This window comes from Cyprinodon tularosa, unplaced genomic scaffold (assembly GCF_016077235.1).
Source record: "Cyprinodon tularosa strain WSP-4 unplaced genomic scaffold, ASM1607723v1 ctg310, whole genome shotgun sequence".
NCBI lineage: Eukaryota > Metazoa > Chordata > Actinopteri > Cyprinodontiformes > Cyprinodontidae > Cyprinodon > Cyprinodon tularosa.
This window is the reverse complement of record NW_024039020.1, coordinates 1120529-1143868: the sequence shown is the minus strand read 5'-3', so window position 1 is coordinate 1143868 and position 23340 is coordinate 1120529. Positions and strand designations below refer to the sequence as shown.

The following is a 23340-nucleotide window of genomic DNA, read 5'->3' as shown; positions in this document are numbered from 1 at the left end:
ATCTGAAATATTTTCGACGATAACACTTGAACATTCTTTGAAACTGATTAAATTAAAAAAAAAACTAAAGAAGAGGAAACTTTCAGTGTCTTTATTCGCAGACAGGACAATTTCTAAATTTGATATACACATAAATATCTGTACAAACATCAACGCTGCAGTATAATATGTTACCCTTATTGCAGATTGCTAAAAATACACCTTTTATTTCTCAAACCCCCTCTTTTGAACTGCAGTCTCAGAATTCAAGTAGGTAAAATATTTTACTGTAAAAGTGGGGAACTCTGGTTTAAATCCTGGTTTGGTCAGGAAGGGAATCCAGTGTGAAAACAGTCTGTGTGCAAGGTATAATCAGCTGTTAGTTTCAAATTTATACCCATGTGAGGCACAAAGAGCTTTTTCTTAAAAATTTCTTGTCAGGAACTCGTAGCATTTATTTATTTATATTACTTTTGAAAGTAGTTTGACAAAAGATGGAATTAGGAGAAAGTTTTAGGGGGACGTGAAGTAAAGGTCTACATGCCAGGAGTTGAACCTCTCACTGCTACGCCAAGGACTAAGGCCTCTGTACGCAGGTCATAAACTTACCTCTGGTTTACTGACATGTCCCTGTAAAGTGTTTTAATTTATTTTTTTTGTTGTAACAAAAAGCTTTAATATCTCTTGTTGTATTTGTGAACAAAAAAAGGTTTTTTGGTTTAAAAAACCTCCACCAACCTCTGCCTTTGCGCTGCAAATAAATGTATAATCAATAAAGTTTATGCAAGGTGTTAGGCAGTCACAATTTCAAAAGCTCAAAAACTCTTCCCTTTTTTGTGATGTTATGTTTAATGCTCATCTAGGTAGGATGTCACATTAATGTGGATTTATATTCCATTCAATTACCAGCCAGCTGGGAATTTATATTTTGCAGCTGGTTATTCACCAAACTTTATCCTCTTCTCTGGTCGTCGTATCAAGATGAAATATGGGCACTGGTTCCGAATGTCCACAAACCATGACCATGGCATATGGCACAACACCTTATATCCTTCCTATGGCTTATTTCTTTGAACTAGAAGCCACACATTATTTCACCAGCCATAGAAATAAGAGACAATCTGCTGTTTTATCTGATGTACTGATAATTAATCTACTCATGCAGCTACTCATTTCTTGTTTATGTCAAACCAAATAAGCCACTTAGGAGTTATTATGAACATATGTTTCATAGTGATGAGGTTAAGAAGAAAGGTCCAGCATACAATCTGTGCATTGTGCAAAGCTCATAAAATGTCCCTTGGTTCAGGAAAATTCTTCCCTAAGGGTGTTTACTTGCAGATTTCTCACATTTCAAGCCATTTCTCAGCCACAAAAATCAAAACAAGACTAAAGCTAAAAAACAAAGTACACAAAGGGGCTTCCTTAAAGCAGATTGTTTCTTGAGAAATTTCAGTAGAATTCTGAGGTTCTGGCAACAACCATTGGAGATTGAAAGGCATTGATAAAAGACATTTTTCAGAACACATGTTCAAACCACACACTAATCAAGTACCAGGCATTGCATCTATCTGGTTAGTTGAAGTGTAAAAATTCAAGAAACTGAGGTGCCCCTTTTCCCCTCAATGCTACAGGAATGTGCTGATTTCAGAATGTGAGACTCATTTTTTTTTGTTATATTATTTTGTCTGCGTTCTCCATGAAATGCTCCAATTGTGACAAAAAAAATGGTAGTGTTACTGTATGAATGCATCAGTGCTGTGTTTGTGTTGAGATTGTGCTTCTATGCCAATGGAAGTCAGGTCATTGGCTTACCGTGGGTGTGTGTTTTTGTTTGAGCGGAAAACGCTGTCACACTTACATAAACAAGCTCGATAGGCCAGACAGGCATTTGCATTTGGTAGGTTTTTTTTTTTTTTTTTTTTTTTTTTGGGGGTGGGGGGGGGGGTGGGGGGGGGTGGGGTAGTAATCACCTCAGTCATCTTCAACACATGTTAATGCCTGGAGCGAGTTGACCGTTCTGTGTGCAGATGAGCCTGTTCACAGTTGTTTGAATTGAGTTCATGCCCATAAAATGCACATGTGGACCAGTTATGCAGGCCACCTCCCCACGTCCTCACAGAGACTTTGGCCTTGCTTTCCTGTAAAGACTGTTTTTCAGAGGATAGATGGTAGACAGGGTTGCTATTCGTTGTTTTCCTTCCCGCCTTTTTTGACACGCTTTTAATTTTTCCTTCCCATACGTTTTGTAAATCTGTTGCTCCTAATGTACAGGCTTTTGCTGTATTGTCTGGCGGTTGTCTGACTGTATGCTTGTGTTGTTGTTAAGGACCTGAGATTGCTTCCAGTCTCTGCAGGGAGTGTGTGTTTGCTCCTTCCTTGGAATGCAGGCCTGTGAAAGAGTGTGAATGATTGGAATGTGTGTATGCGTGTTTTTGTGTGTGTGTCCATTGGTTCCAGATCATGAATGTGAAAGTGAATACATGTAGTGAATTGCAGCTTATTTAAGGAGAATGTTGGAGCCTTGGGATTGTGTTTGCGTTGGTTCATAGTTAATTATACTTATTTGCATATATTCTTTTATTAGATTCATCCACATCAAACTGTTTCCCCCTTTACTGACTAAAGGACAATTTCTTTAAATGTAGCAAGCCAATTTCTAAAACCATCAATATGTTATATTCTCTTTTTATGTATCTACTCGAAGTAGTGCGTTATTGTTAAAATGCAACATGTATTTATATTTATACCCTATATTACATTTCTGCATCAAATTTAGTAACTACATGTTTGAATTCAGAAATTTGTAAGAGAAACGTGGTGCACAGCAAAAGCTTCTTCAAGACCAAGGAAAACTTAACATTGTCATGTTTGCAGTTTACCCTGAAGCATGTAGGGGACATAGCAAAGCATGAAGGTGGTCACTGTAAGCTGAAGAGGGACGGTGCTACGTGAAGGGCTATACTGGAAGAGAACCTGTTAGACCAGCTTCATACATAATACATCCTGCATCAAAAAGTTGCAGTGAGCTGTCCAAGCTTGAAACATGTAGGACCTGTCAATTTATCACCTCTTATTTTTAGGTATGCTTTATCTACTTGACTCCTCCTGTAATACTTCCTTTTTTGACTCATCTGGTTTTTAGGAAATGATGCATTCTTCTTCATTATCCATCATGTCAAATTTGTTTTGACATTCATCAATTTGTGTATCTGTCAGACAACTGAGCAAAGTCATTTGTCATTCCCTTACCCTTAAATATCATTAATTGAATGTCAAAGAAACACAACTTTCAGTATAAGGTTACTTCATCAAGTTTAAAATGAAAGGCAAGAAATGACAAATAATTACCATGTAAGCTGACACACTCATAAAAAAACAAAAAACGTCCTGTTTTTCACATTCCAATGTTTCCAACTATGATACAGTCAGAGCTGCAGTATCTTTGAGATGCATCTGTAACATGCAGATGATAAACTACAAAAATAGTGTCTTATATTTCTTTCAAATTAAATTAAGCCATAACTTTGCATTGCTCTATTACATAAAATCCAAAGAAAAGCATATAAACAAATACCTTTATGGCTATTTTAAAAATCTGTTAGAATTTGCAGTGTATGCATGACCCATTACACTTACACCCTTATTTTAGTGTATGGTTGTCAGAGTGTATAAAAAATTCACTAATTTTACAGAATGTGTGAACCTGTCTTAAAATATTCAACCCATTTTTCTTCTGCAGGTGCTGGAGGATACCACAGGGGTTCGCAGAGTGGTGGTGACCCCACAGTCCCCAGAGTGCTACCCTCCCTCCTACTCTCCAGCTCTGTCCCCCACACATCACCTTCCCCCGTACTTGGCTCACCCCCACTTCATTCCCAGCTCTCACTCTTTCTATCCCACTGTCAGCCCTGGTGAGCTGCCACCTCACCAGTACTACCAACACCACCTTCCCCCAATGTACAGCGATCAAGGTACTCACTTTTACACCAGAAAGTCACCCACCTCCTGAACACCTTGAATTTTGATTTTAAATGACCAATTATGCAGTAAATGATCACAATAATATCAAATGTAAATTTCACCAAATTTTTAGTGTCCTTTCTCCTTTCAGAAATTATCCCAGTTTATGGGATGTCAAACTACATCAGCAGAGAGGAGACGTACAGTAAACCACCCCCTAAAAAGATAAAGGATCCAGAAAGACAGAATCGACTCAATTCCCCTCCTTCCACTCTGTATAAGGGCAGCCTGGGGCCAGCACAAAATGGATATAGGTAATCATGAATCTTGTACCACTGACACTCAAAACATATTAGGATAGAACTGTTTAGTTTTTTTTTCTCACATTTGCTTCTTCAAAGGCTTAAAAATATCTTAGTTTTATGACATGTTTTCCTGTTCTAAACATTTAACACAAATTTCATTAAAATCTTTGGGTTTCAGCAAGTCCGATGAGAATTTTCTCTCAATAAGTTTAAGATGCTTCTGTTTTAGGACATTGTAAATGAAAAATTTGACGCATTCTGCAAAAGGCCCCCAAATAATAGGCATCAATTATTTTCTTCTTCTCCATCTTCTTGTCCTGTTTGTTATTTTGAAAGCTGGTTCCTGTTCTGACCTCTGACCAGCACTGCCACACACATAACCACCCCTGTTTTTAACATAAGACCAGGAAATAAAAAGAGCTGAAATTGAAACAACGAAGTTAAAAAATAAAAGACACTGCAATAGCTAAAGTAGCTTTACAACATAAAGTGACAAAAAAACAAAATATTAATATATTATTATATCATATTTTTTAAATAAGCATTTGTTTTTAATTTCATGGTGACATTTATTTCATATAATATTTACTAGTATTTTATAAAGTTTTGTTTTCTACATATTCTCGATGCACTACATTTAGAATAAAACATTTTTGCATTTCTGGTGATTTGTTCAGTAAAATATCTGCTCCATGTTAATTTAGTATTTCAGTGCATACAATTAAGAGAAATACATTTGTTTTAACAGTATAACTGTATGGTAGATTGCAACAAAACTGGTGGAATATCTTAGCCACATTCACACAGGAGCCTGAAGTGACCCAAATCCGATTTTTCTTTAGCCCATATGTGACCTGTATCTGATCTTTTCATAATGATCTGAACAACACAGATCCGATTTTTTCCAATGCGACCCTCGCCTTGGCTATGTGGTCCTGAATCTGATACATATCCGATCATTTCAAATGTGACCTGTGTCTGAACGGCCGGGTCGCATTCATTTGATCTGAACATCATTAATACTCAACAAAGGTCACTATTGTGTGTCTTGCTACGCAGAAGCGGGAATAAAAACAACAACCATGGTGGACAATAATGTAGAACGCAGTCTTTTTTTAACCATCTTGAAAAGATTGGGTTTTTCAGGTTTGGAAAGAGCGCTAGATGTGCTCCAGCACTACCATCCATATTTACCGTAATTTTCGGACTATAAGCCGCGACTTTTTCTCCATTTTTCAACCTTGCGGCTTATATAACAATGCGGCTTATCTATGGACTTTTACAACTAACGGCCACTAGCGTAATACCTAAATCTATGGATTTTACCATCCACCATGTTGACGTCACTTGTGCTTCAACACACAAGTACGGTAACCGCACGCGGGGGAATGCGGAGGTCCTCCGGAAGCAGACTTCTACCGCGAGTGGTACCAGACAGAACGACAGCGAGAAAGACCGACATTAAACATAAAAAACCTGCGCCTTATAGTCCAGTGTGGCTTGTATATGTACAAATCATGCAATTTAACTTCTGCGGCTTATATTCAGGTGCGGCTAATAGTCCGAAAATTACAGTACTTCTGTAAACACAGAGGATGCTTGCTTGTGAAGTCATTGTGTCCTCTACTGAACATGCACACTTAAGTTGTACAGAATGAATGCAGTTCACACAGGAGATCACATACAAGTCGCATATATTTGGAAATGTCAACAGAAAAATCGGAATTAAGCATTAGGGCCTGCAGTGTGAACGTAGCCTTATGGAGGTTCTTTGATCATGTTTTAGGTCAATCCCAATTTATGTAGATGTAGAATTTGAGTTAAGAACTCCTGTTTTATATCTAACAAAAACACATTTTTCCTAATGTTTGATAAATAGAATCAACTATATTTAGGTAAAAAAAAAATGTTTTTTTTATGATATGTAAAACCTTTGCTGCATCTCATTTCCAATAATCAATAAGAAATTTGAGCATGTTTAATCCCCAAACAACCTTATGCTTCTTTATGTGTGTTAAAATTAATTTTAATATTGTGATTTACTTTGTGATCCAGTAACAAATCTCACGCCCCATCACTTGGGTCAGTGGGGTCGGGGGGTGGAGCCAGCAGTCCAGGAGGCAAGAAGCCAGAAAGACGACCTCGCTGCAGTCCACGAAACAGTGAGCCAGAGACGCACACACAAGGTAGGAAACAAAGCAGTGAGAAAAACCAGCAAACTGATACAACAAACTAAAGGGTGCCTCTTACTTAATAACATATGTGTAGCCACATATTTCTTAAAGCAAGAATAAGGGATTTTTCTTTTGCCACTAAAATTTCCCCCAAAACACAATGAGACAGAAAAATAAAAGCAAACTCAATGTGCTGAAAAGATCTGGAGGTTAGGATGGTGATGGAGACTGAGGTGGGAAGGTGGGGAAGAAGGGTTGTCTGGGTAACCACATAGCTGAACCTGTCCCTCAGCGCTATCGTTTTACCTTCCCCACAATACAGGCCTTGTTGGGGAAGGCTGAGCCAAGTAAGGGGGGATTGTGAGAGCAGGCTAGAAAAGATAGGGGGAAGGGGGTGTCACATACCTGTAGAGTCCTCCATGGGATGAAGGGAACCTTTGAGCTCTGTGATTTAGACGCCACAGCTCAGCATTATGCCTCATACACACATGTGCAAAGACACTGAGGAACACAATCACCCTCATGCATTTTTTCTTTAAGGTGTTGTCAATAAGAGGAATGTTAAATACCATTTTTATGCCCTAACAGTACAGAGGGACAAGTAAGGAAGTGATGAAAGAAAAACATGAAGGGACAGAAATTCATTGACTTCTACACTCTAACGGGTCTGTCATGGTCAAGTGTGGATGTATTTGTTCGTTTTAATGCTTGAGCTCAACTAAGAACACAAAACAAAACACAAGATTCCATTTCCTGTATGCTACATTGATTTTACAGCCTGCTAATACTGCTATTTACATAAAAAAAATTAGCATAAGAGTTTTAAACTATTGTTTGGGGTCTTTTACAGTTTACAGTTTCTTAAAGAGACTACTTTTAGTTTTCTTACTGTAACAGTATATTTCTAATAAAAAGAGCAGAAAGAATGAATTTCTTGCATTAATTAGAAGATTCTGCTTATGAAACTTTTAAAATTCAAGCAGAACATCAACAACTTTGCATTGTGCAACTATGGGTTATTTACACCACGGGAGGCATTAATTAGAATTTTACACCATTAGATATCTAACTGTCTGTTCAATGACACATACGATTTGCATTTTTTCGTATATAGTATATGATTACCAGTTTATCCAGATTGCCATGGATTTTTGATTAAAAAACACATGGAATTTCAAACAAAAGCTAGTTTCTGAGGCCGAGTTCTACCTCAAACTATTCACTCTCAGCCACAAAATGGAAAACAGAATGATTTATTTAGCACATCATGTAAACAACTATTTCTGTAAGTTTTGGGTCCATACAAGTAATTCTAATAACTATAATTACAAATAGAATCTCTTAGAGGCCAAAAAGGAAATAAATAATTGATTGCTTTCTTTTTTTTTTTTTTTTGGAGTTTTGTAAGCATACATGCAGAATATGAGTAATCGTTCCATTATATAGCAACATTGTTTTTTTCTAGGTGTAGATTTGTTCAAGCAGTGGGGGTTTGTAAAAACATGTTTTCTCAGTCCTAGAGCAAAGGGTGCTCTTAATAAACTACAGGAGATAAAACATTACTGTCCAAAAAAGAAAAACGAGCAAAACAACAAGCATCTTCACTGTTTATTCTGTGTGAGTTGGAACACAACCATGAAACCATTGTGGATCACTTAATAATGATGAATAGCCCATGTCTCAGAGGATTTATAAACGGTTTCCTTTTATTAAAAAAAAGAAAACAGTTTATATTCCTTAAAAAAAAGGAATATTCTTTTTATATAAAACATGTGATATTTTCCTGTAACAAAACTTATTGAATAACCTGCCAGTTTTTGCTTTGTTTATACTTATACGTACTATAATTTATATGCCTTCTTTTATATCCTTTTTTGACTAAAACATTCAATTAAAGTATTTAGTGTTTTTTTTGTGTGGAAAATATGGATTTTGTGCTCGTTCATTTTCCTGTTGGTAAAATGGTTTCCTAGCCTATCAGTTTTGGGCCACCTCTCATTTGAATTTGACCACCACTACGGAAATCTTCTGGCTCTGCAATAGCTTTCAGATTTTATTTAGTAAATCATCAAATAATATTTTGTTCTTATAGCTTGAAGATTATGTGTACTTTGTGAAATACAAAATGAAAACAAAGTTTGAGGAAAAAGAAATCTGGAAATGAATAAAACAAATATTAAACAGCCTGGTTGAGAAGGTCTCATGATAAACAGTCTGCCTCATCGTAAGTGCGCTGTATTAAATGCTTAGTGATATAAAATAAGAACTATTAATATATTAGTAAAAAGTATTTCAAATTCATTGCTAAAGGTTCACCCTTCACCTCATACATCACTTTTTACAATAAGACCAACATGCTTTCTCCTGAATCAAACATATTTTAACTGGAATAAAGTGTGTGTGTTTATATGTCTATATGTTTATAGTGCATGAATTTGTGCATGTGTCTTGGTTTACAACTGTATTTAAACAAGATATTTAACACAAAAAGTAATATACGACATAACTGTAAAAAAAACTATACAATAAACAATAATACAAACTTTGAAAATTATATCAATTTATATAATTATATAAAATTATACACTAAGGAATACATTTAAAAATTGACTCAATATATAGTCAGGGCATGATTGCTTATAATATAAGCATCTATCAGGGATAAACTATATCTGTCCAATTTAATGTGATAACAAAGATCTTTGTGTTTGGAACAACATTTTTATGTGAGCTTTAATTTAAATTGGGTATATTTGATTGGGGACTGCACACTGGTGTACTGTAAAGAACTGTCCAAGGTCCTGGGTTCAACTCCCGGCATAGGGTCTTTCTCCTAGAGCACGCATGGGTCTTACTGTATCTGTACCCTGCAATGAATTGGTGACCTGTTTAGCGTGTAGCCTGCCTTTCACCTTGAAACACCTGGAGATGGGCACCAGCCTCCTGTGACCCTGATGAACAAGCAAAAGAATAGATGGATGCTTAAATGGTACAAATGATCTAAACCGGAGGTCTTCAACAGGGGGTCCGCGACCCCTAGGGGGTCCTCAGAGGTACTGCATGGGGGTCGCAAAAGTTTTGGTTGATTAAACTTTTTTTATATTCCCCCCTGGAATTCTTTTTTCCATTAATTGAAATGTCTTTAAATACACATTAGCATGAATTCAACACACTGTAATAAACAGATAAATGGAAGCAGAAGATGTCTTTCAGTCATAAATGCACACAGGAGCTCTTTCAAGCTGGGCACCGTTTCATTCACAACACCTGTCCCATCAACAAGGAATCAAAATCAGACTTTAATAATCCCAGGGGGAAATTACTATCGTTACATGACACTATATGAAATAGACTGACTATAGCACCAGTTTGATATTTCACAATTTCATGCAATATATATAAATAGGGGGTCCCCGCTCGATCTGGCGATCAGTTTGGGGGTCCTTGGCCTGGAAAACCTTGAAGACCCCTGATCTAAACCATTAATGAGCTATATAGACTTAGACCACTTTATTAATCCCACCTGGGGCAATTTGTTTGAGCAGACAAAAGAAAAAGAAAGAACAATTTGAACAGAGCAATGTGCCAACTTTTTGTCTGTTATAAGCGACACTATGGATGCCCTAAAATGCAAGAGGGAAAGAAAAAAAAAAACTAGATAAGGACTTTTTATAAAAACTTAATGATGTGTTAGTGGAAAAAAAGACATAGAAGTATAAATGAAGGAATCTAAATTGCTAAGTTGCTGTTTGCATCTCTCATACAAGCTTACTTTTCAAAAGAAGATTTGCAATTTTTCCACTATATCAGACTCAACACCAGTAAGTAAAAAAGGGGACAAGCACATAGGACGGCCTTATGTAAACATATCACCAGAATGATTGACAATTAGGAGGACCACTTATTTTTATGATCCACCCAGAAAAAGAAAATCCTCCACTATACCTTTAAGATCAGAAGAAGGTAAATTCATCAGGATAAATTGGTTTATTACTCATCATCACTCCCTAGTCATAATCGCTTGAAGATAATATGTAATACTGCTTTTTCAGGCTTCCTGTGGCGACTTTCTTCTGAATGAAGTTTTAATGGATAGTTAAAGCCAGTAGAGCACCTTTTTGTAAGATTTTCTCAATGTTTCGATCTACTTACCTATAATTAAAGTGCATGTACAAATGTTTGGAGATCTGTCCATTCAAATAACCAACGTACCTTTGGCGAAATGTTTGGCTTTGGTGCATTAGAAATTGTTTTCATTAGCCTACCACATGTATCATCTGAGATTGCCTAATTGACTGGCTAGATTTTTTTGGCCTAAGGTTTTCATAGTTTCATGATGCTCCTACTGTAGAATTAAACAAACAATAACAGATTTTACAGACAGAATCCTGTCAGCATGTTATCGACTGTCTGTTCCGGTCTACCAGGTTCTCAGTACAGGCCCGGCGATTAGGCTGACTCAGCTAGATATTCCTCCCATCAACACACACACACACACACACACACACTGGGTTTCCTGTAAAACAATCAGAGCATGATGGTCCAAAGAAGTGCAAGCAAACAGAAAGAGGGGAGGAATGTAGGATTTTAAAGGTGGGTTAGGTGAGACTGGAGTTGGAAAGACTGTAAATAGAAAAAAGACACAGATATGAAATGTCTTTAGTGGTGAGAGGGAAAGATGAAGAGAGAGAAACAGAGCTGAAGATCATAGTACAAATATTCCAACAAAGTTGCAGCTTGGCCATGCATATCCAAGTGCAGTCCAACCCCAAATACCACACACACACAGAGACACACAGTCAGCCGCCTACGCTTTGCCCTTGATGCCCTTTCTTTATCCGTGTGTGTGGCTATTGCCCCGGTGCCAGTAAGGCAGCAGGCTGGCTTGGCTTGCAGTGTCCATTCCCCAGTAAAGCCAGCTCTACAGGCCCTTTTCCTCAGAACTGAGCCGCTCGCTGAACAGAAACAGATGTGAGCTCCGTCCCCTCTGTTCCTCCATCTTGGCTCTGCATCATCACCACCGCAGATCCTGTCTCACACTCAGAAAAACTGGAATTTCAGCAGAAACAGATGGAGCGGCTCCTTTAGCCCTTCTTTTTTGCTGCTACGTCATTGCCAAGAGCTGAGAGGTCTGGAGAAACCAGATGTGTATTATAAGTGCTGTATGTACCATGTTGTTTTCGTTAATGCAATGTGAGATATAATGTAGTGTTCTATTTCATTAAATAAAACAGTTTAACCTTTTTAAATAAAGTATTAAATGCTTTGAATTTTCAGAATAAATTCACCAAACGAATTGGTTTTTAGCTTTTGTCTCCTGAAATAGTCTGCAGAAGAGATTTGATACCTTGTTTGAGTGTAGTTTACCAGTAGTACAGTTTACTAATGTTACATATAGTTCAATTTCACAACACAAACAATACTAAAATGCATTGTTTTTTTGACCAATATTATAAGATGCTGTCACAGTGATTATTTTTTTTACTGTTTATCGTAGTTGATATGGACCCTGGAAGGTTCCAAATAAGCTTTTTAAAACTCAACAACATCAACTGGTGTGCCAGTGCTTGCCCAATACAGGCAGATGCTGTGTACAGAACAATAGAGAACTGTTTGTTGTTCGAGAAATTCTTCCCTTTGTAGTGTACTTATAATTGACCTATGTGGTTTTTGGTTTTAACAAGAGATAAAAATACCACTTTTTCGTTATGTTTTCTCTAGAACCCCTAATGAACCAACATACCTCCATAGGATTTTTTTTTTCCCTTACAGCTGTTGTGCTTTATCTCATCGATAAACATATCACAAACAATTTCATTTTGCCCTACAAGTGATCACTTCTGTTTTCCATGCGTAATTTTGTGCTTCAGAGGATCACTGGTTATAGTTGATCAGAGAGAAAAAAAAAGTCAGTTTCTTTTACAAGACAATTTTAATAGTAAGAAAAAAAACATTTAGTTTGTTCTTTAGTTGCCTTAAAAGCTTTGTTAATCCGAAACCTTTTGTGAAACTTTTGCTGAGTGGGTTGTAGGTTCTATTCCAGCTCCTTCCAGGCACGTTATAGTCTTCCTGGGTAAATTATTAAATCCAATGTTGCATTAGAAGCAGTTTTAATTAAAAAAACAAAACCCAATTGACGTTAAAGTCATGACTCAGCAATTATTTTAATTCTCCTCACCTCCTCTTGTTGTGTCTGTAGAAACAATCCTACAGTAAATTAAGGGCTGTCTTGCCATTCTGTTTTAGTGAGTCACTATGGTGATAATCTCAATCCCTCTCACCCACCTACTCTCCCCAAACAAACTTTGACCCCTTCCCACAAACCCAAATAGGGCCATGTTTGTAGAGTGAAATGACAAGATGGAGAGCGCTGAAGTGGAAGAATAGAGTCTTAGAGGGTGGAAAGTTGATAGTAGAGAGAGATGAGATAAAAAATACTGAATGAGGGCAAAATAAAAGAGAAATCTGAGGATAGGAACGTAAGCAGGATATTCACAAAAAACTGGGAACAGGAGTCGGATTTACCAGCAGAAGAATGTCTCTCCTGCTGATATCGCATAAAGGGATTAGAAGGGACGGTTGTTCTCGCCAATCACAATAAATTCAACAGACATTCCCGAATTCAGTTGACTGAAGCATGACATGTAAGCAGTAAACTCACAGCACTTTCAAACTGCAGATATTATGTTTAATCTGTTAAGAAAATTAATTCAGTAATCTGAATGTTTTTTAATGCTTCGACTTCAAGCTCCTGATAGGTTATAACTCATAAGTTTATTTGATTTTTCTCGCAGTGAGTTTCTATAGCTCAGCTTGGTGTACTGTAACAGTTCCAGGCATGCTGTGGGCTTGATCGTTCAACCAGCATTGGAGAATTTTTCTGGGATCCAAAAGAACTTTATTCAGACAATAGTTAGATAGATGATAAAGTTAGAAACAAAGGCAGAAAATATACAAATTTGATATTCAAATTGGTTTACAATCTTAACTGTAACTCACCATTTTGAACAACTTTTTGCAGAAAATGTATGCCGTTGAGGAGTCTGATTGTGTTCAGCACTGAAAACTAGTGACTTTCTGAGCTTCCTCTTCAGGGCCGTATTTTATGCCATATTACTGCTGAACTGCCATGTTTTCAGTCATGCTTTTGTCTAAATCCAGACCTTCTGCCAATCTTTTTCAGTCGAGACGGTTGAGTGAGGTTAGAGTTTTAAACACCTTCAAAATCTGCCCTCCTTTTGCAGGATCCACACAACATAAACATGGAACATACATTTACAGAAATGGGAGTTGTTTTCTTTTTTTAACCTGACTTATTAGCAAAAATGATTATTCAATTCCTAGGTGAACCGACTACTGTCACTGCATCTCATTTACGATGTTTATATGCACACATTAAACCAAACTCTTGAGAGAAACATGAGAATGCAGTAATGTGCAGATAATTATTTATTGTACTCTCTGTGTAAGTTAAGCAATGCATTAAGAAATGCTTTTATTTTGTGATTCTCTTGCTCACTTTCTAAAACTTGCTGGCAAAATGTATTTAGTGTCAAGATACAGGTGACAGATGGCAATAATTCAGTTTTTATATGCAGTTCTAGATCTTATTTGTTATATGATTTTCACAGCACTGTTTAATGTTAAAATCTAGAGATGAACCAAAGATCAGATTTCACTTTTACCAAAGTAAACGAACAATGAAAGAAATGAGCCAAACTCTTGTGACATACAGTCCACTCTTGCCAAAACAGAATGCCACTAGAGATGTCCCGATCCAGGTTTTTGCACTTCCGATCCGATACCGATATTGTTTTTGGACCTCCGATCCGATACCGATACTGGCCGATACCAGCCTATCCGAGCATGTATTTAAGTTTAAGTTAAAGTATTTAGCCTTAGTTGTAAGACTCATGTTGAAAAGGGTTTTAGTACTCTTGATAACATCTAGCCAGCTAAATTAGGTGAGATTGAATAAAACACAATGCTTGGTAACAACAAACTTACCTGTTTATTAAGAGATAAACACAAACTGGACAAAATTACGAATAGCAATCTGAAATTGCACAGTGAGCAGTAAAACCGTAAACAGTTAAAGGTGCAAGTATTACTGTAAGTTTTAATAAAAATGCAAAACAGGGGAACACTGGCGCAAAATAGTGGAATGGATCGTTTCAATCGGCGAAACTGGAAAATACGGACCGGATTTTTTTTTAAAAACTGGATCGGCAGTCTGGATCGGCATTTTACATGCTTTGCCGATACGCATTTTTTTGCCAATATCGGCGTCCCGATCCGATACGTCTAAATGCCACAGTCACTTTTTCCATTTTTTTTGTTGCTTTTTCATTATAAATCCTGATTCAGCTGAAAAATAATCCAACAAAATGGGAAACAAACTTTTGCCTTTTAAACTGCTCTTAACAATATATGCCAAGTTTGACTTTTTGTTTTAGTTTCATCCTTTACTATGTTTTAATTATATTCTGCATTACCCCAAGTAGTTATTTTTTCTCTCCAAAAATATTTGAAGGAGAGAAGCTAATTGCGTATTATCTACTTGTGATAAAACAGAAACAAAAAAGACAAAACTTCCACAGCTGAGGTATAACTTTAAATTTTCTTTTTAGTGGGAGATAAACATTCCATTTTCACTAGTTACTTCAAGTAAAAATTCTGTTCAATGTTAGTCATGCAAGATAGAAACTTTTCAAATATATATCTAATGAATTAAAACTATGCCATCCCAACTTGAAAATAATTTGATCTTAAACTTTTCGGTTTACTATACAATTACATAATATATTTATTGTTGGCTTTGTTAAGCAGCCCATTTTAGTACTATGATAAATCTGTAAATCTGTTGGCTCTCCTGTGTATAGATCTACAATAGCAGATAAGCACTCTGCTAAAATTTTGATTTTTTTAGTTGTGTGTATACAGTAGACTGTTGCGTAATTTTACAAATTAGAAGATCATGTGACAATGGAGTTGCACAACTTGAAGATCTCATGTTTGTAAAGTGTGGCTTCCAGCCATCTGAGCTCACTATTTACATCATTTGCAGCCCCTGTGAATTAAAATCATTCGTCTCTCAACTTCAAACAACTTTGACAGATTTATTTGTCATTTCCCTCCCTTTTTTTGTCAGCTTCTTGCTTTAAACACCTTTTAAAAAAAATCCAGGTCCTAGGTCATGAGAACTACGCCTTCACTATGACAACTCTAAATTTTAGGCGAGTCCTATAAACTTCTACACTCTGTATGTTTGTGTGTTGCGTTTGTCTAGCCCAGCTGGTGAACATGTGAAATCTGCAATCCTCTCAGCCTACATTATCCTCACACCTCTGCTACTTTTCTCTCAGATATTTATGCATTCTATTTCTCAGTTCAGCCTTAATATCTGGGTTAATCTTTTCCCCTTTTCAAATCAGAGGAGCTTCTATCACAGTGCTTTGTTCTCCTTGATTAGAGGCATTTAAAGATGGAAATCTGACTTTATTTCCTCAGTGCGACACAGCACACATACCCTGTGGCCTAGTGTTTGTGTGAAGTGGGGGCTGATTGAGTGGCGGTTGCCACATTTTTCACATTTTTTCTCCAGGCCCTAAAGGTCTTTTTCTGTCCCAGTGCAGACAGACTGCGTCTAGAAAGCACAGGCTGTCATGCAAGAAGAATGCAACCTCTTCAATGTCAGAGTAACTCAGTTTGATTAAGGCTTTACTTGCAAGATTCTTGACTGATTCAAAACACATTTTGCAAAAAAAAAAAATTAACAAAAGGAAACTTGAGTTTGCACAGTTTAGGATTCAATGGAATGAATGCAGAAAAAATATTGAGTGGTACTGAATTCTGGAGTTATGTCAAAAAAAGACTCGGTTTTTGTGCAGAGTATAATGCAGACTGCTTAAGTTAACACTCCTCATAAACTTCATACTGGATATTTTAATTATTTAGTTATTTAGTTGATATATACCTAAAATGCATTTTTAGGTAACAGATAAATAGCTAAATAGATACAGTAATGATAATTTTCAACTAGAAATCTTTCCAGGTTAAACTGATAATAACATTGTTGTATTAGAAACTGGATGAAATTGAATTTCCATCCATCCCTTCGACAAACAGTAGACAAGGGTACAAGGAGTTCTCTCAATAAGCTGGAATATGACTAGTCATAGGACTTGTGTATTAATATTCACCTTATGTATGACAACATAATTCTTGATATCCACTTAGTATTGCAGTGTCGGCCCATTTGGTAAATAAGCTTTTTACGCTTACTTAGCATTCACCAACAAAACAGGTGAATGCAAACCAAATGCCATTTAGTCAAATCATCCACTGTCTATAAAAGTATTCAGAAGTCAAATGTGCAAGATCAGAAACTTGATTGAAAGTGCAATAACTAAATGAACAATACCTCAAAACACATCTGCAAATATATAAGAAATACTCAGCGAAATACCTGAGACATGCCAAAGTTTGGTAATACCACTAAAAAGTCAAAATTTTTGTTGTTAGAGATTTTAGTTTAATGAATTTTAGCCTTATAAAGATAAGTCAATTCTTTTTATGTCCTAATGTCTGGAATACTTAGTTGAACAATTTTATATTACTTAATACAAAATGTAATCCTAAAAAGCTTATAACGAACTGGTTACCGGTATATATACCTTCTTTTATCTCATGACCATCGGATTCTTTGAGTCTGGCGCCTGACAAAATTATGAAGCCGCTATCATTTAGTTGGTTTGTAGTAGCTTTGACTACAAGCTACAAAGAAAGGACAAATAAACTAGAAAAGATTTTTAAAAGCATTGATTTCACTTTATTTTTACTGGATAAAAGCATAATTAATTACCATTTGCACAGGACTATAGTATACAAGTATTTTTTTGATGACTTCTACTAAAGCTACTCTATATTCTTAGGCGGTGATTCATACTTTTACTAATAAACTGGGATCAGTGATGTGCATCTGCCCTGGAATATCTGATGATGTCATAAAAGTTCATGTAATCCTTGCCTAAACTCCCCCTAAGCCCCATCCTTTTTCCCTCTTTCATCTTGTCCTTCCTCCTCCTCCTCTCTGTTGATCCTCACTCTGCTCCTTGTCTCTCAATTTCCTTGTCTTTTCCTGCGTAATCTTTTACCCAGACTCCTCTGGACTGCCCTTATGCTTGATATTCTTTCCTTCAGCACTTGATTTTGGCCATCGTCGCCTTCTCCTCTCTTCCTGCCTTCGGCCGCAGCTCCCGTCCCTGCTTTTGTGTCTGTCTGTTCCCGTTAATCGAAAACAGGCAGTCAGAAACTGGCAGGATGTGAGGTCAGATGGGGAGAGGAAGTGAGGGTGCGTGGGCAGCACAGAAAAAAAGAAGGGGAAAGACACGAGGGACAGAGAGGACAAAGGAACGTGTGGAGTAACACCAGGAGTAGGTTCGGTTTCTGTTTCAGCCGTCAGCCTTAGCTTCGTAGTTGATCTCTATGTTGAGCACTTAAACAGCTGGAATTAACCACACTGAGTCAAAACAGCGAATCACGAGGGATAGCAACAGAATCATGGTTTATTATTAGCTTTGAGAAATATTTGCGTCTCCTTCATCTGTCACAAGCAGCGCCTGTGGGTTGGCCAACTTAATTTCATCTTACTGAATATTAGTGTTTTGTCTACAGTTGCTACGACCACAGCTATCCACACAAGAAAGTCCTTCAGCTTAGCCTTAATAAAGTCGGAACAATTTCCTTTTTAAAACTGTAAGTTATTCTTAGAAAAACAAGTCAGAAGCTTGAAAGAAAAACACATATTGCTCGAAATTATGAAGAGTGCCTTTCATTTTGCCACCAGGGGGATTAAAAATACAGATGTAAAAACCTTTATGCTACTCAATTGACCTTAAATGGATACCTCAGGTTTTTGGACATGAAGTTATGTGAAAAGTTCACAGTTTGTAGCAGAGATGCAAAAGTCTCCCTACCACCACAGAAAAAAAACATGACAGAAAAAGGCACTAACGTACCTGAGAAAAAGTGGTTCTGCTATGGTAAGCAGGGGCGGTTCTAGGAAAACATTTCCAGGGGGGCCAAGGTGGGGCCATTGTTTTTTCACAGGGGCACAGAAAGAAGAATGGGAAAAAAATGACGATCTTTTTTTAAACAACTTTATTGTTTATTTAGAGCACCAATGAAACAAAAATTTCTATTCAAAATATTTCACATACAACACATGAGAACAATAAACCTTCACAAACCTGTACACTAACATTTAGGAGACTAACAGTCAAATTTTAATTTCAGTAATCTCGCATGCACTTGCACTGGCAATACCAAATCCTGAAACATTACAATAATAGTATTCTGCGTTTGTGGTTTCGTGCAAAATAGTCCACAAATGCATCAAGATCCAAAGCCTTTGCCCTTCTGTATTCAATGCTTAGCATCCCTAAACTGCTGAGACGTTCATCAGTAATAGTGGACCTGAGGTAGGTTTTCACTCATTTTAGTTTGGAAAAACTCCTCTCACAGGTGGCAGAACTCACTGGGAGTGCAACAGCAATTTTGCACAGTCTAAAAAGCTTGCAGAATACGTCTTTGTATGGCTCAATGAAACGGATCAACTCCACTGTATTAGAAGGGTTTCCAATCTCATGACTCTTTAGTTTTCTTTCTAAAACTCTCCTGAACTGATGGAGTTCTGGTCCCAGATCCTCAATATTGGCATCATAAAGACGGCCAAATTCAAACAGAGTTGTGTCTTTTAAAAATGCATCACTCTTGGGGTTAAGAGATGATGGGATTCATTCGCTTGTAATTGTATATATTTATTCATTATAATACATTAAGATCATACTGAAAAAAGATAACTAAAATTAAGTAATTGTTTGAAATCATTGTATTTGTCCTTGATTTGAACAGGTAAATAATATTATCTGCCAATGAGAAAGATTTTTGCTCTTAGAATAGTAAAAAATAATCTCTCTCTCTCTCTAAAGTTTCAGATACACTTTACAGGGACTTTACACATAGTCACACAGGTTTATTCAACATCACAAACCTGATGGCTGTGAACTTGATAAATGTGATGGAAGATCCACTGGTTGTCCTTTCTGCTACTCACTCTCTCCCTCACAGCCTACATCTTCTTCCTCACTCTCAGGATTGAATGCTTCTGTTTCTGAAGTGTCAGCTTCCTCACTAACCATCTCCTCCTTCTCTCTTTCATCCTGCTCCTCGGCTCTGTTATCTTCATCCTCCCTCTCTCTAAATTTTTCCTTGCCAACAGTGGTGAAAAATGAGGCAATGTCTCTTTTTCTTTTCATGATTACTGACGTTTCCTGTGCTGCAAGAAAGTAATGGATAATATCTAATTGGCATAACTGTGACAGAATCTTAAAAATCCTTAAGTTTAAAACTAGCAACTTTATATTTAATTCACTGGTAAGAAAGAAAATATTATCAGTTCCTAACCCGTATGGATTGCATTAGGCAAAACAATGACGCCAGGTTTCATTGCAGTAAAAACGACAGCAGCACTCAAAGATGAGCCAAACAGCGCATCAAGAAACAATCATATTTCTTGCTTACCTCCGTCTCTTTACACCATTTTCCGTTTGTCGTCCGACTCGTCTGTAAATGCTTCTTTCTTAAATCTTCTTTCTTTTTCTCGTTGAGAAATATTAGCGCGCGCCGCACTAAAGATTCCGTGTGAAACGTTGCGGCATATTAGTTCCAGTTTCCGTGTCATCGCATTCGGTTCGGTGCAGGGGCCATAACGGGGGCCAGGGCCGGTTCTACAGAGGCACCGGCCCCTGTTGGCCCCTGTCTAAAACCGCCTATGATGGTAAGCAAATAATCAAGAGTTTTTAAGCTTATGCATGTGTTTTGTTTTTTAACAATTTTAAAGCAGAATGTCAAACCTAAATATCAATTACGTCTAATTAATTACTCAATTACTCTGCCGCATAGGTGTGGAAGACTATTCCTGCAAACAATAGTAAATAAAACTCATTTAATCATAATTAAAGGAACCTAACATTTAGGTTCCCGTTGCGAAAAAGTGAAAAAGATTCTCTAATCAGTTTGGGCCATAATTTTACTTTTGGTCTTTATCCACAACATGTTAAGAAAACTACCTACTAGTTAAAAGTAACTTTTTCATTTGAGAATTTTTGCTTTCCATCGCAAAGCCATTGTTGTCAATGCAGTAGTTCACACTGGCTTTGTGGTGCTGTTGATTGATGCCGTCCAGCCTCATTCTTTAGAAATAGGGACTGACAGCCATATTAGGTACTGGATTGGAGTTTATTGACACCATGAACAATGAAAATTTTGTTTTGGGAATAGAAAACCACAATATTTGACATTGCACATACCTTCTATAGGGATAAGAGCAGAATTTAGTATGCACTGAACATCTGCCGGAATCATTTGATTGAATAACGAGTTATCCTACTTGAGGAGTGATGGCCTGGTGGTTAGAATCCTGAGGTTCTAAGTTCGAGCCCCACTCCCACAGACTGCCACTCTGTGTCTCTAAGCAAAGACCCTTAACCCCACACTCCTCCCCGGGTGCCGCACAATGGCAGCCCACTGCTCCTCAAGGTGATGGGTTGAATTTCTCCAGTGTGAGATCAATAAAGTTAAATTATTATTATTATTATTGTTGTTATTATTATTATCATTATCAAATGAAAGAGTGGATTTCGCCTAAACTTATCCTAAAAACAATCCAGAGTGAACTGTACAGAAAGTAGCCAGTGTGATTTAGAGCTGACACTGAACAACAAGCTTAATTATTTCCCTGTACAATAAAACAGGGAGGTGGCAGCATCATGCTGTGGTAATGCTATTCTTTCCCAGTAGAGAAGCCACTAGGAGTCAGTTGGAAAATTGATAAAGCCAAATACAGTGCAATTTCTAGAGGAAAACCCTCTGAGAGAGAGGCTGCAAAAGAGGTCAACCTTTCAGTGGATCAATGAAATGTAAACATGTGGCTAAAGCAATAAAGTAAATTGTCCAAATTACTTTTTATATCACTTTACACTGCTGTGGACCTCTTAAAAAAAAAGAGAGAGAAACATCACAGTAATGAGAAGGCCCATTTTTGTGAAAACCAGCCAGAGTCCTTTCAAGGGTTCAAAGTAAAATCACAATTTATTTTAAAGGGTGAATGAGGAATAAAGTGCTCATATAGAAATACATGTACTAATGAGCCACTGTGTCACACAGTGATGCAGATTTTATGCTTCACCTGTTGAACGACCAGACTCCACACACACATCTGCACACAGCGACTTAATCCCACTCCTACTGTTGCTCATCACAGTTTTTTTGTAACCTGACACCTTCCCACACGCTCACAGTCTTTTTATGCTTTTGTTTTTAATTCCAATACACAGTTACACGCAGGGAGGTCAAGTTGAGGTTGTAATTCCATGACATCATTGTTACCATGAGTCATAAGTAAACCCCCAGGCAGAGTAAGGCTCTCACCCACTGTCAGACTGGGCTTAAACAGATGAACTCTCTGTGTCCTCACTTGGACTAAGTATGCAGTCATTAAAAACTCAGTTTATATGAATCAGAACATCATCAAAAATGGCCACTGGGGGTATTCCACTATGTCATTGTTTACTTAAAAAGACATGACAAAAATACTGCAGCATTAAGTGAACATTTTAAACACACCGATGCTCAGTGTATTTTATCTCCACCAATAGCAACAATAGTCATCATGTGTTCCAACATTTATATCATTTAGTCACTGTTTGTTATTTTCAAATTTGTTAATTTTCTGACAACAGAAAATTAACCTCTGAGATGTATAAGGGGTTAAAACTGTCATGCTGTCATTTTTGCGGCTGGCAAGTGGTAAGTCACCCGCCTGCAAACAGGAAGCCTGGGTTCGTTTCCCAGCTTGGGGGAATGAGTTGCCAGTGTGGGTCCTTAGGCCCCACTCTCACGGACTACCACTCTCGGTGCCTGAGCAAGACCCTTAACCCTACACTGCCGGGGGGCCGCACAATGGCAGCCCACTGCTCCCCAAGAGGGATGGGTTAAATGCACAGAGTGCATTTCGTTGCTCTGTACTTGTGACAGTGTAATGACAATACAATGCTGAATAAATTAAAACACTGGACAATTTTCATACCCAGCATCTTGCTGTTGATATTCTAACTTCTACAAAAGTACTTTTAAACATTAGGATTTATACTTCTATTTGAGTAATAAATACTAATACTTTTCACACATCTGCTGAAGATTATTTAGTATTTAGTTTTAGTATTCCTAAAATAACATACATTTTTCTTACTTTTATTGTTTGAATATTTATTATAATTCTACCTCTATTGTAGGGGCATAAAACACTTATTACTACGTATAAGTATGATTGAATGTACTTGTTGTTTAGAATAGCATAGATGTCAGAGATGTCTTAGAGATGCCTATTTGATTGTTTACTATTTAGGGTTCTGTGGCTCTGCTTAGCTTTATGGCTAAATAAAGTGAGATTTTTTTTATTAAATGTTGTTATTATGACTTTTATTATTATCACAATAAATAATACAAATATCAGATTTATGCCACATGACACATGCCAGATGTAAATAAGGTCAGAGATGTTTTGTATTTGAAGCACAGGGATGATTTAGCAAAACATTTCTGAAAAAAAGGGTTGTACATTTTCTCAGAAGGCAATTCCCCTTATTAAACTGCTATCACGATTTTCTTCTTATTACATCATCATTTTTGCCTTTGTATTTGAGCGCACTGGAAAACATAACCATTCCAAAAACCTCATTCCTCTGTTCAAGAATAAGTGATTATAAATAGTGCATAATAATGATTGGGATGATGTTTTCTGAGAAGAAATTACTTTAGAATGTTGTTTCTTGCCTACGGAGGAAATTAGGCAGTGC

At 37.0% G+C, this 23340-nt stretch overlaps 1 protein-coding gene across 2 annotated transcripts in view; it reads left to right on the top strand.

Annotated features, from left to right (window-relative positions):
- Positions 1-23340, top strand: part of fndc3ba (fibronectin type III domain containing 3Ba) — a 132466-nt gene that overhangs the window by 65427 nt on the left and 43699 nt on the right. Inside the window, exons 5-7 of one of the 2 annotated variants that reach the window (XM_038292334.1) lie at positions 3722-3953; positions 4076-4256; positions 6303-6433. In XM_038292334.1, coding sequence (XP_038148262.1) covers positions 3722-3953; positions 4076-4256; positions 6303-6433 — 544 coding nt within the window. The remainder of the gene's footprint in view (positions 1-3721; positions 3954-4075; positions 4257-6302; positions 6434-23340) is intronic. The other variant, XM_038292335.1, reaches the window with a different exon arrangement.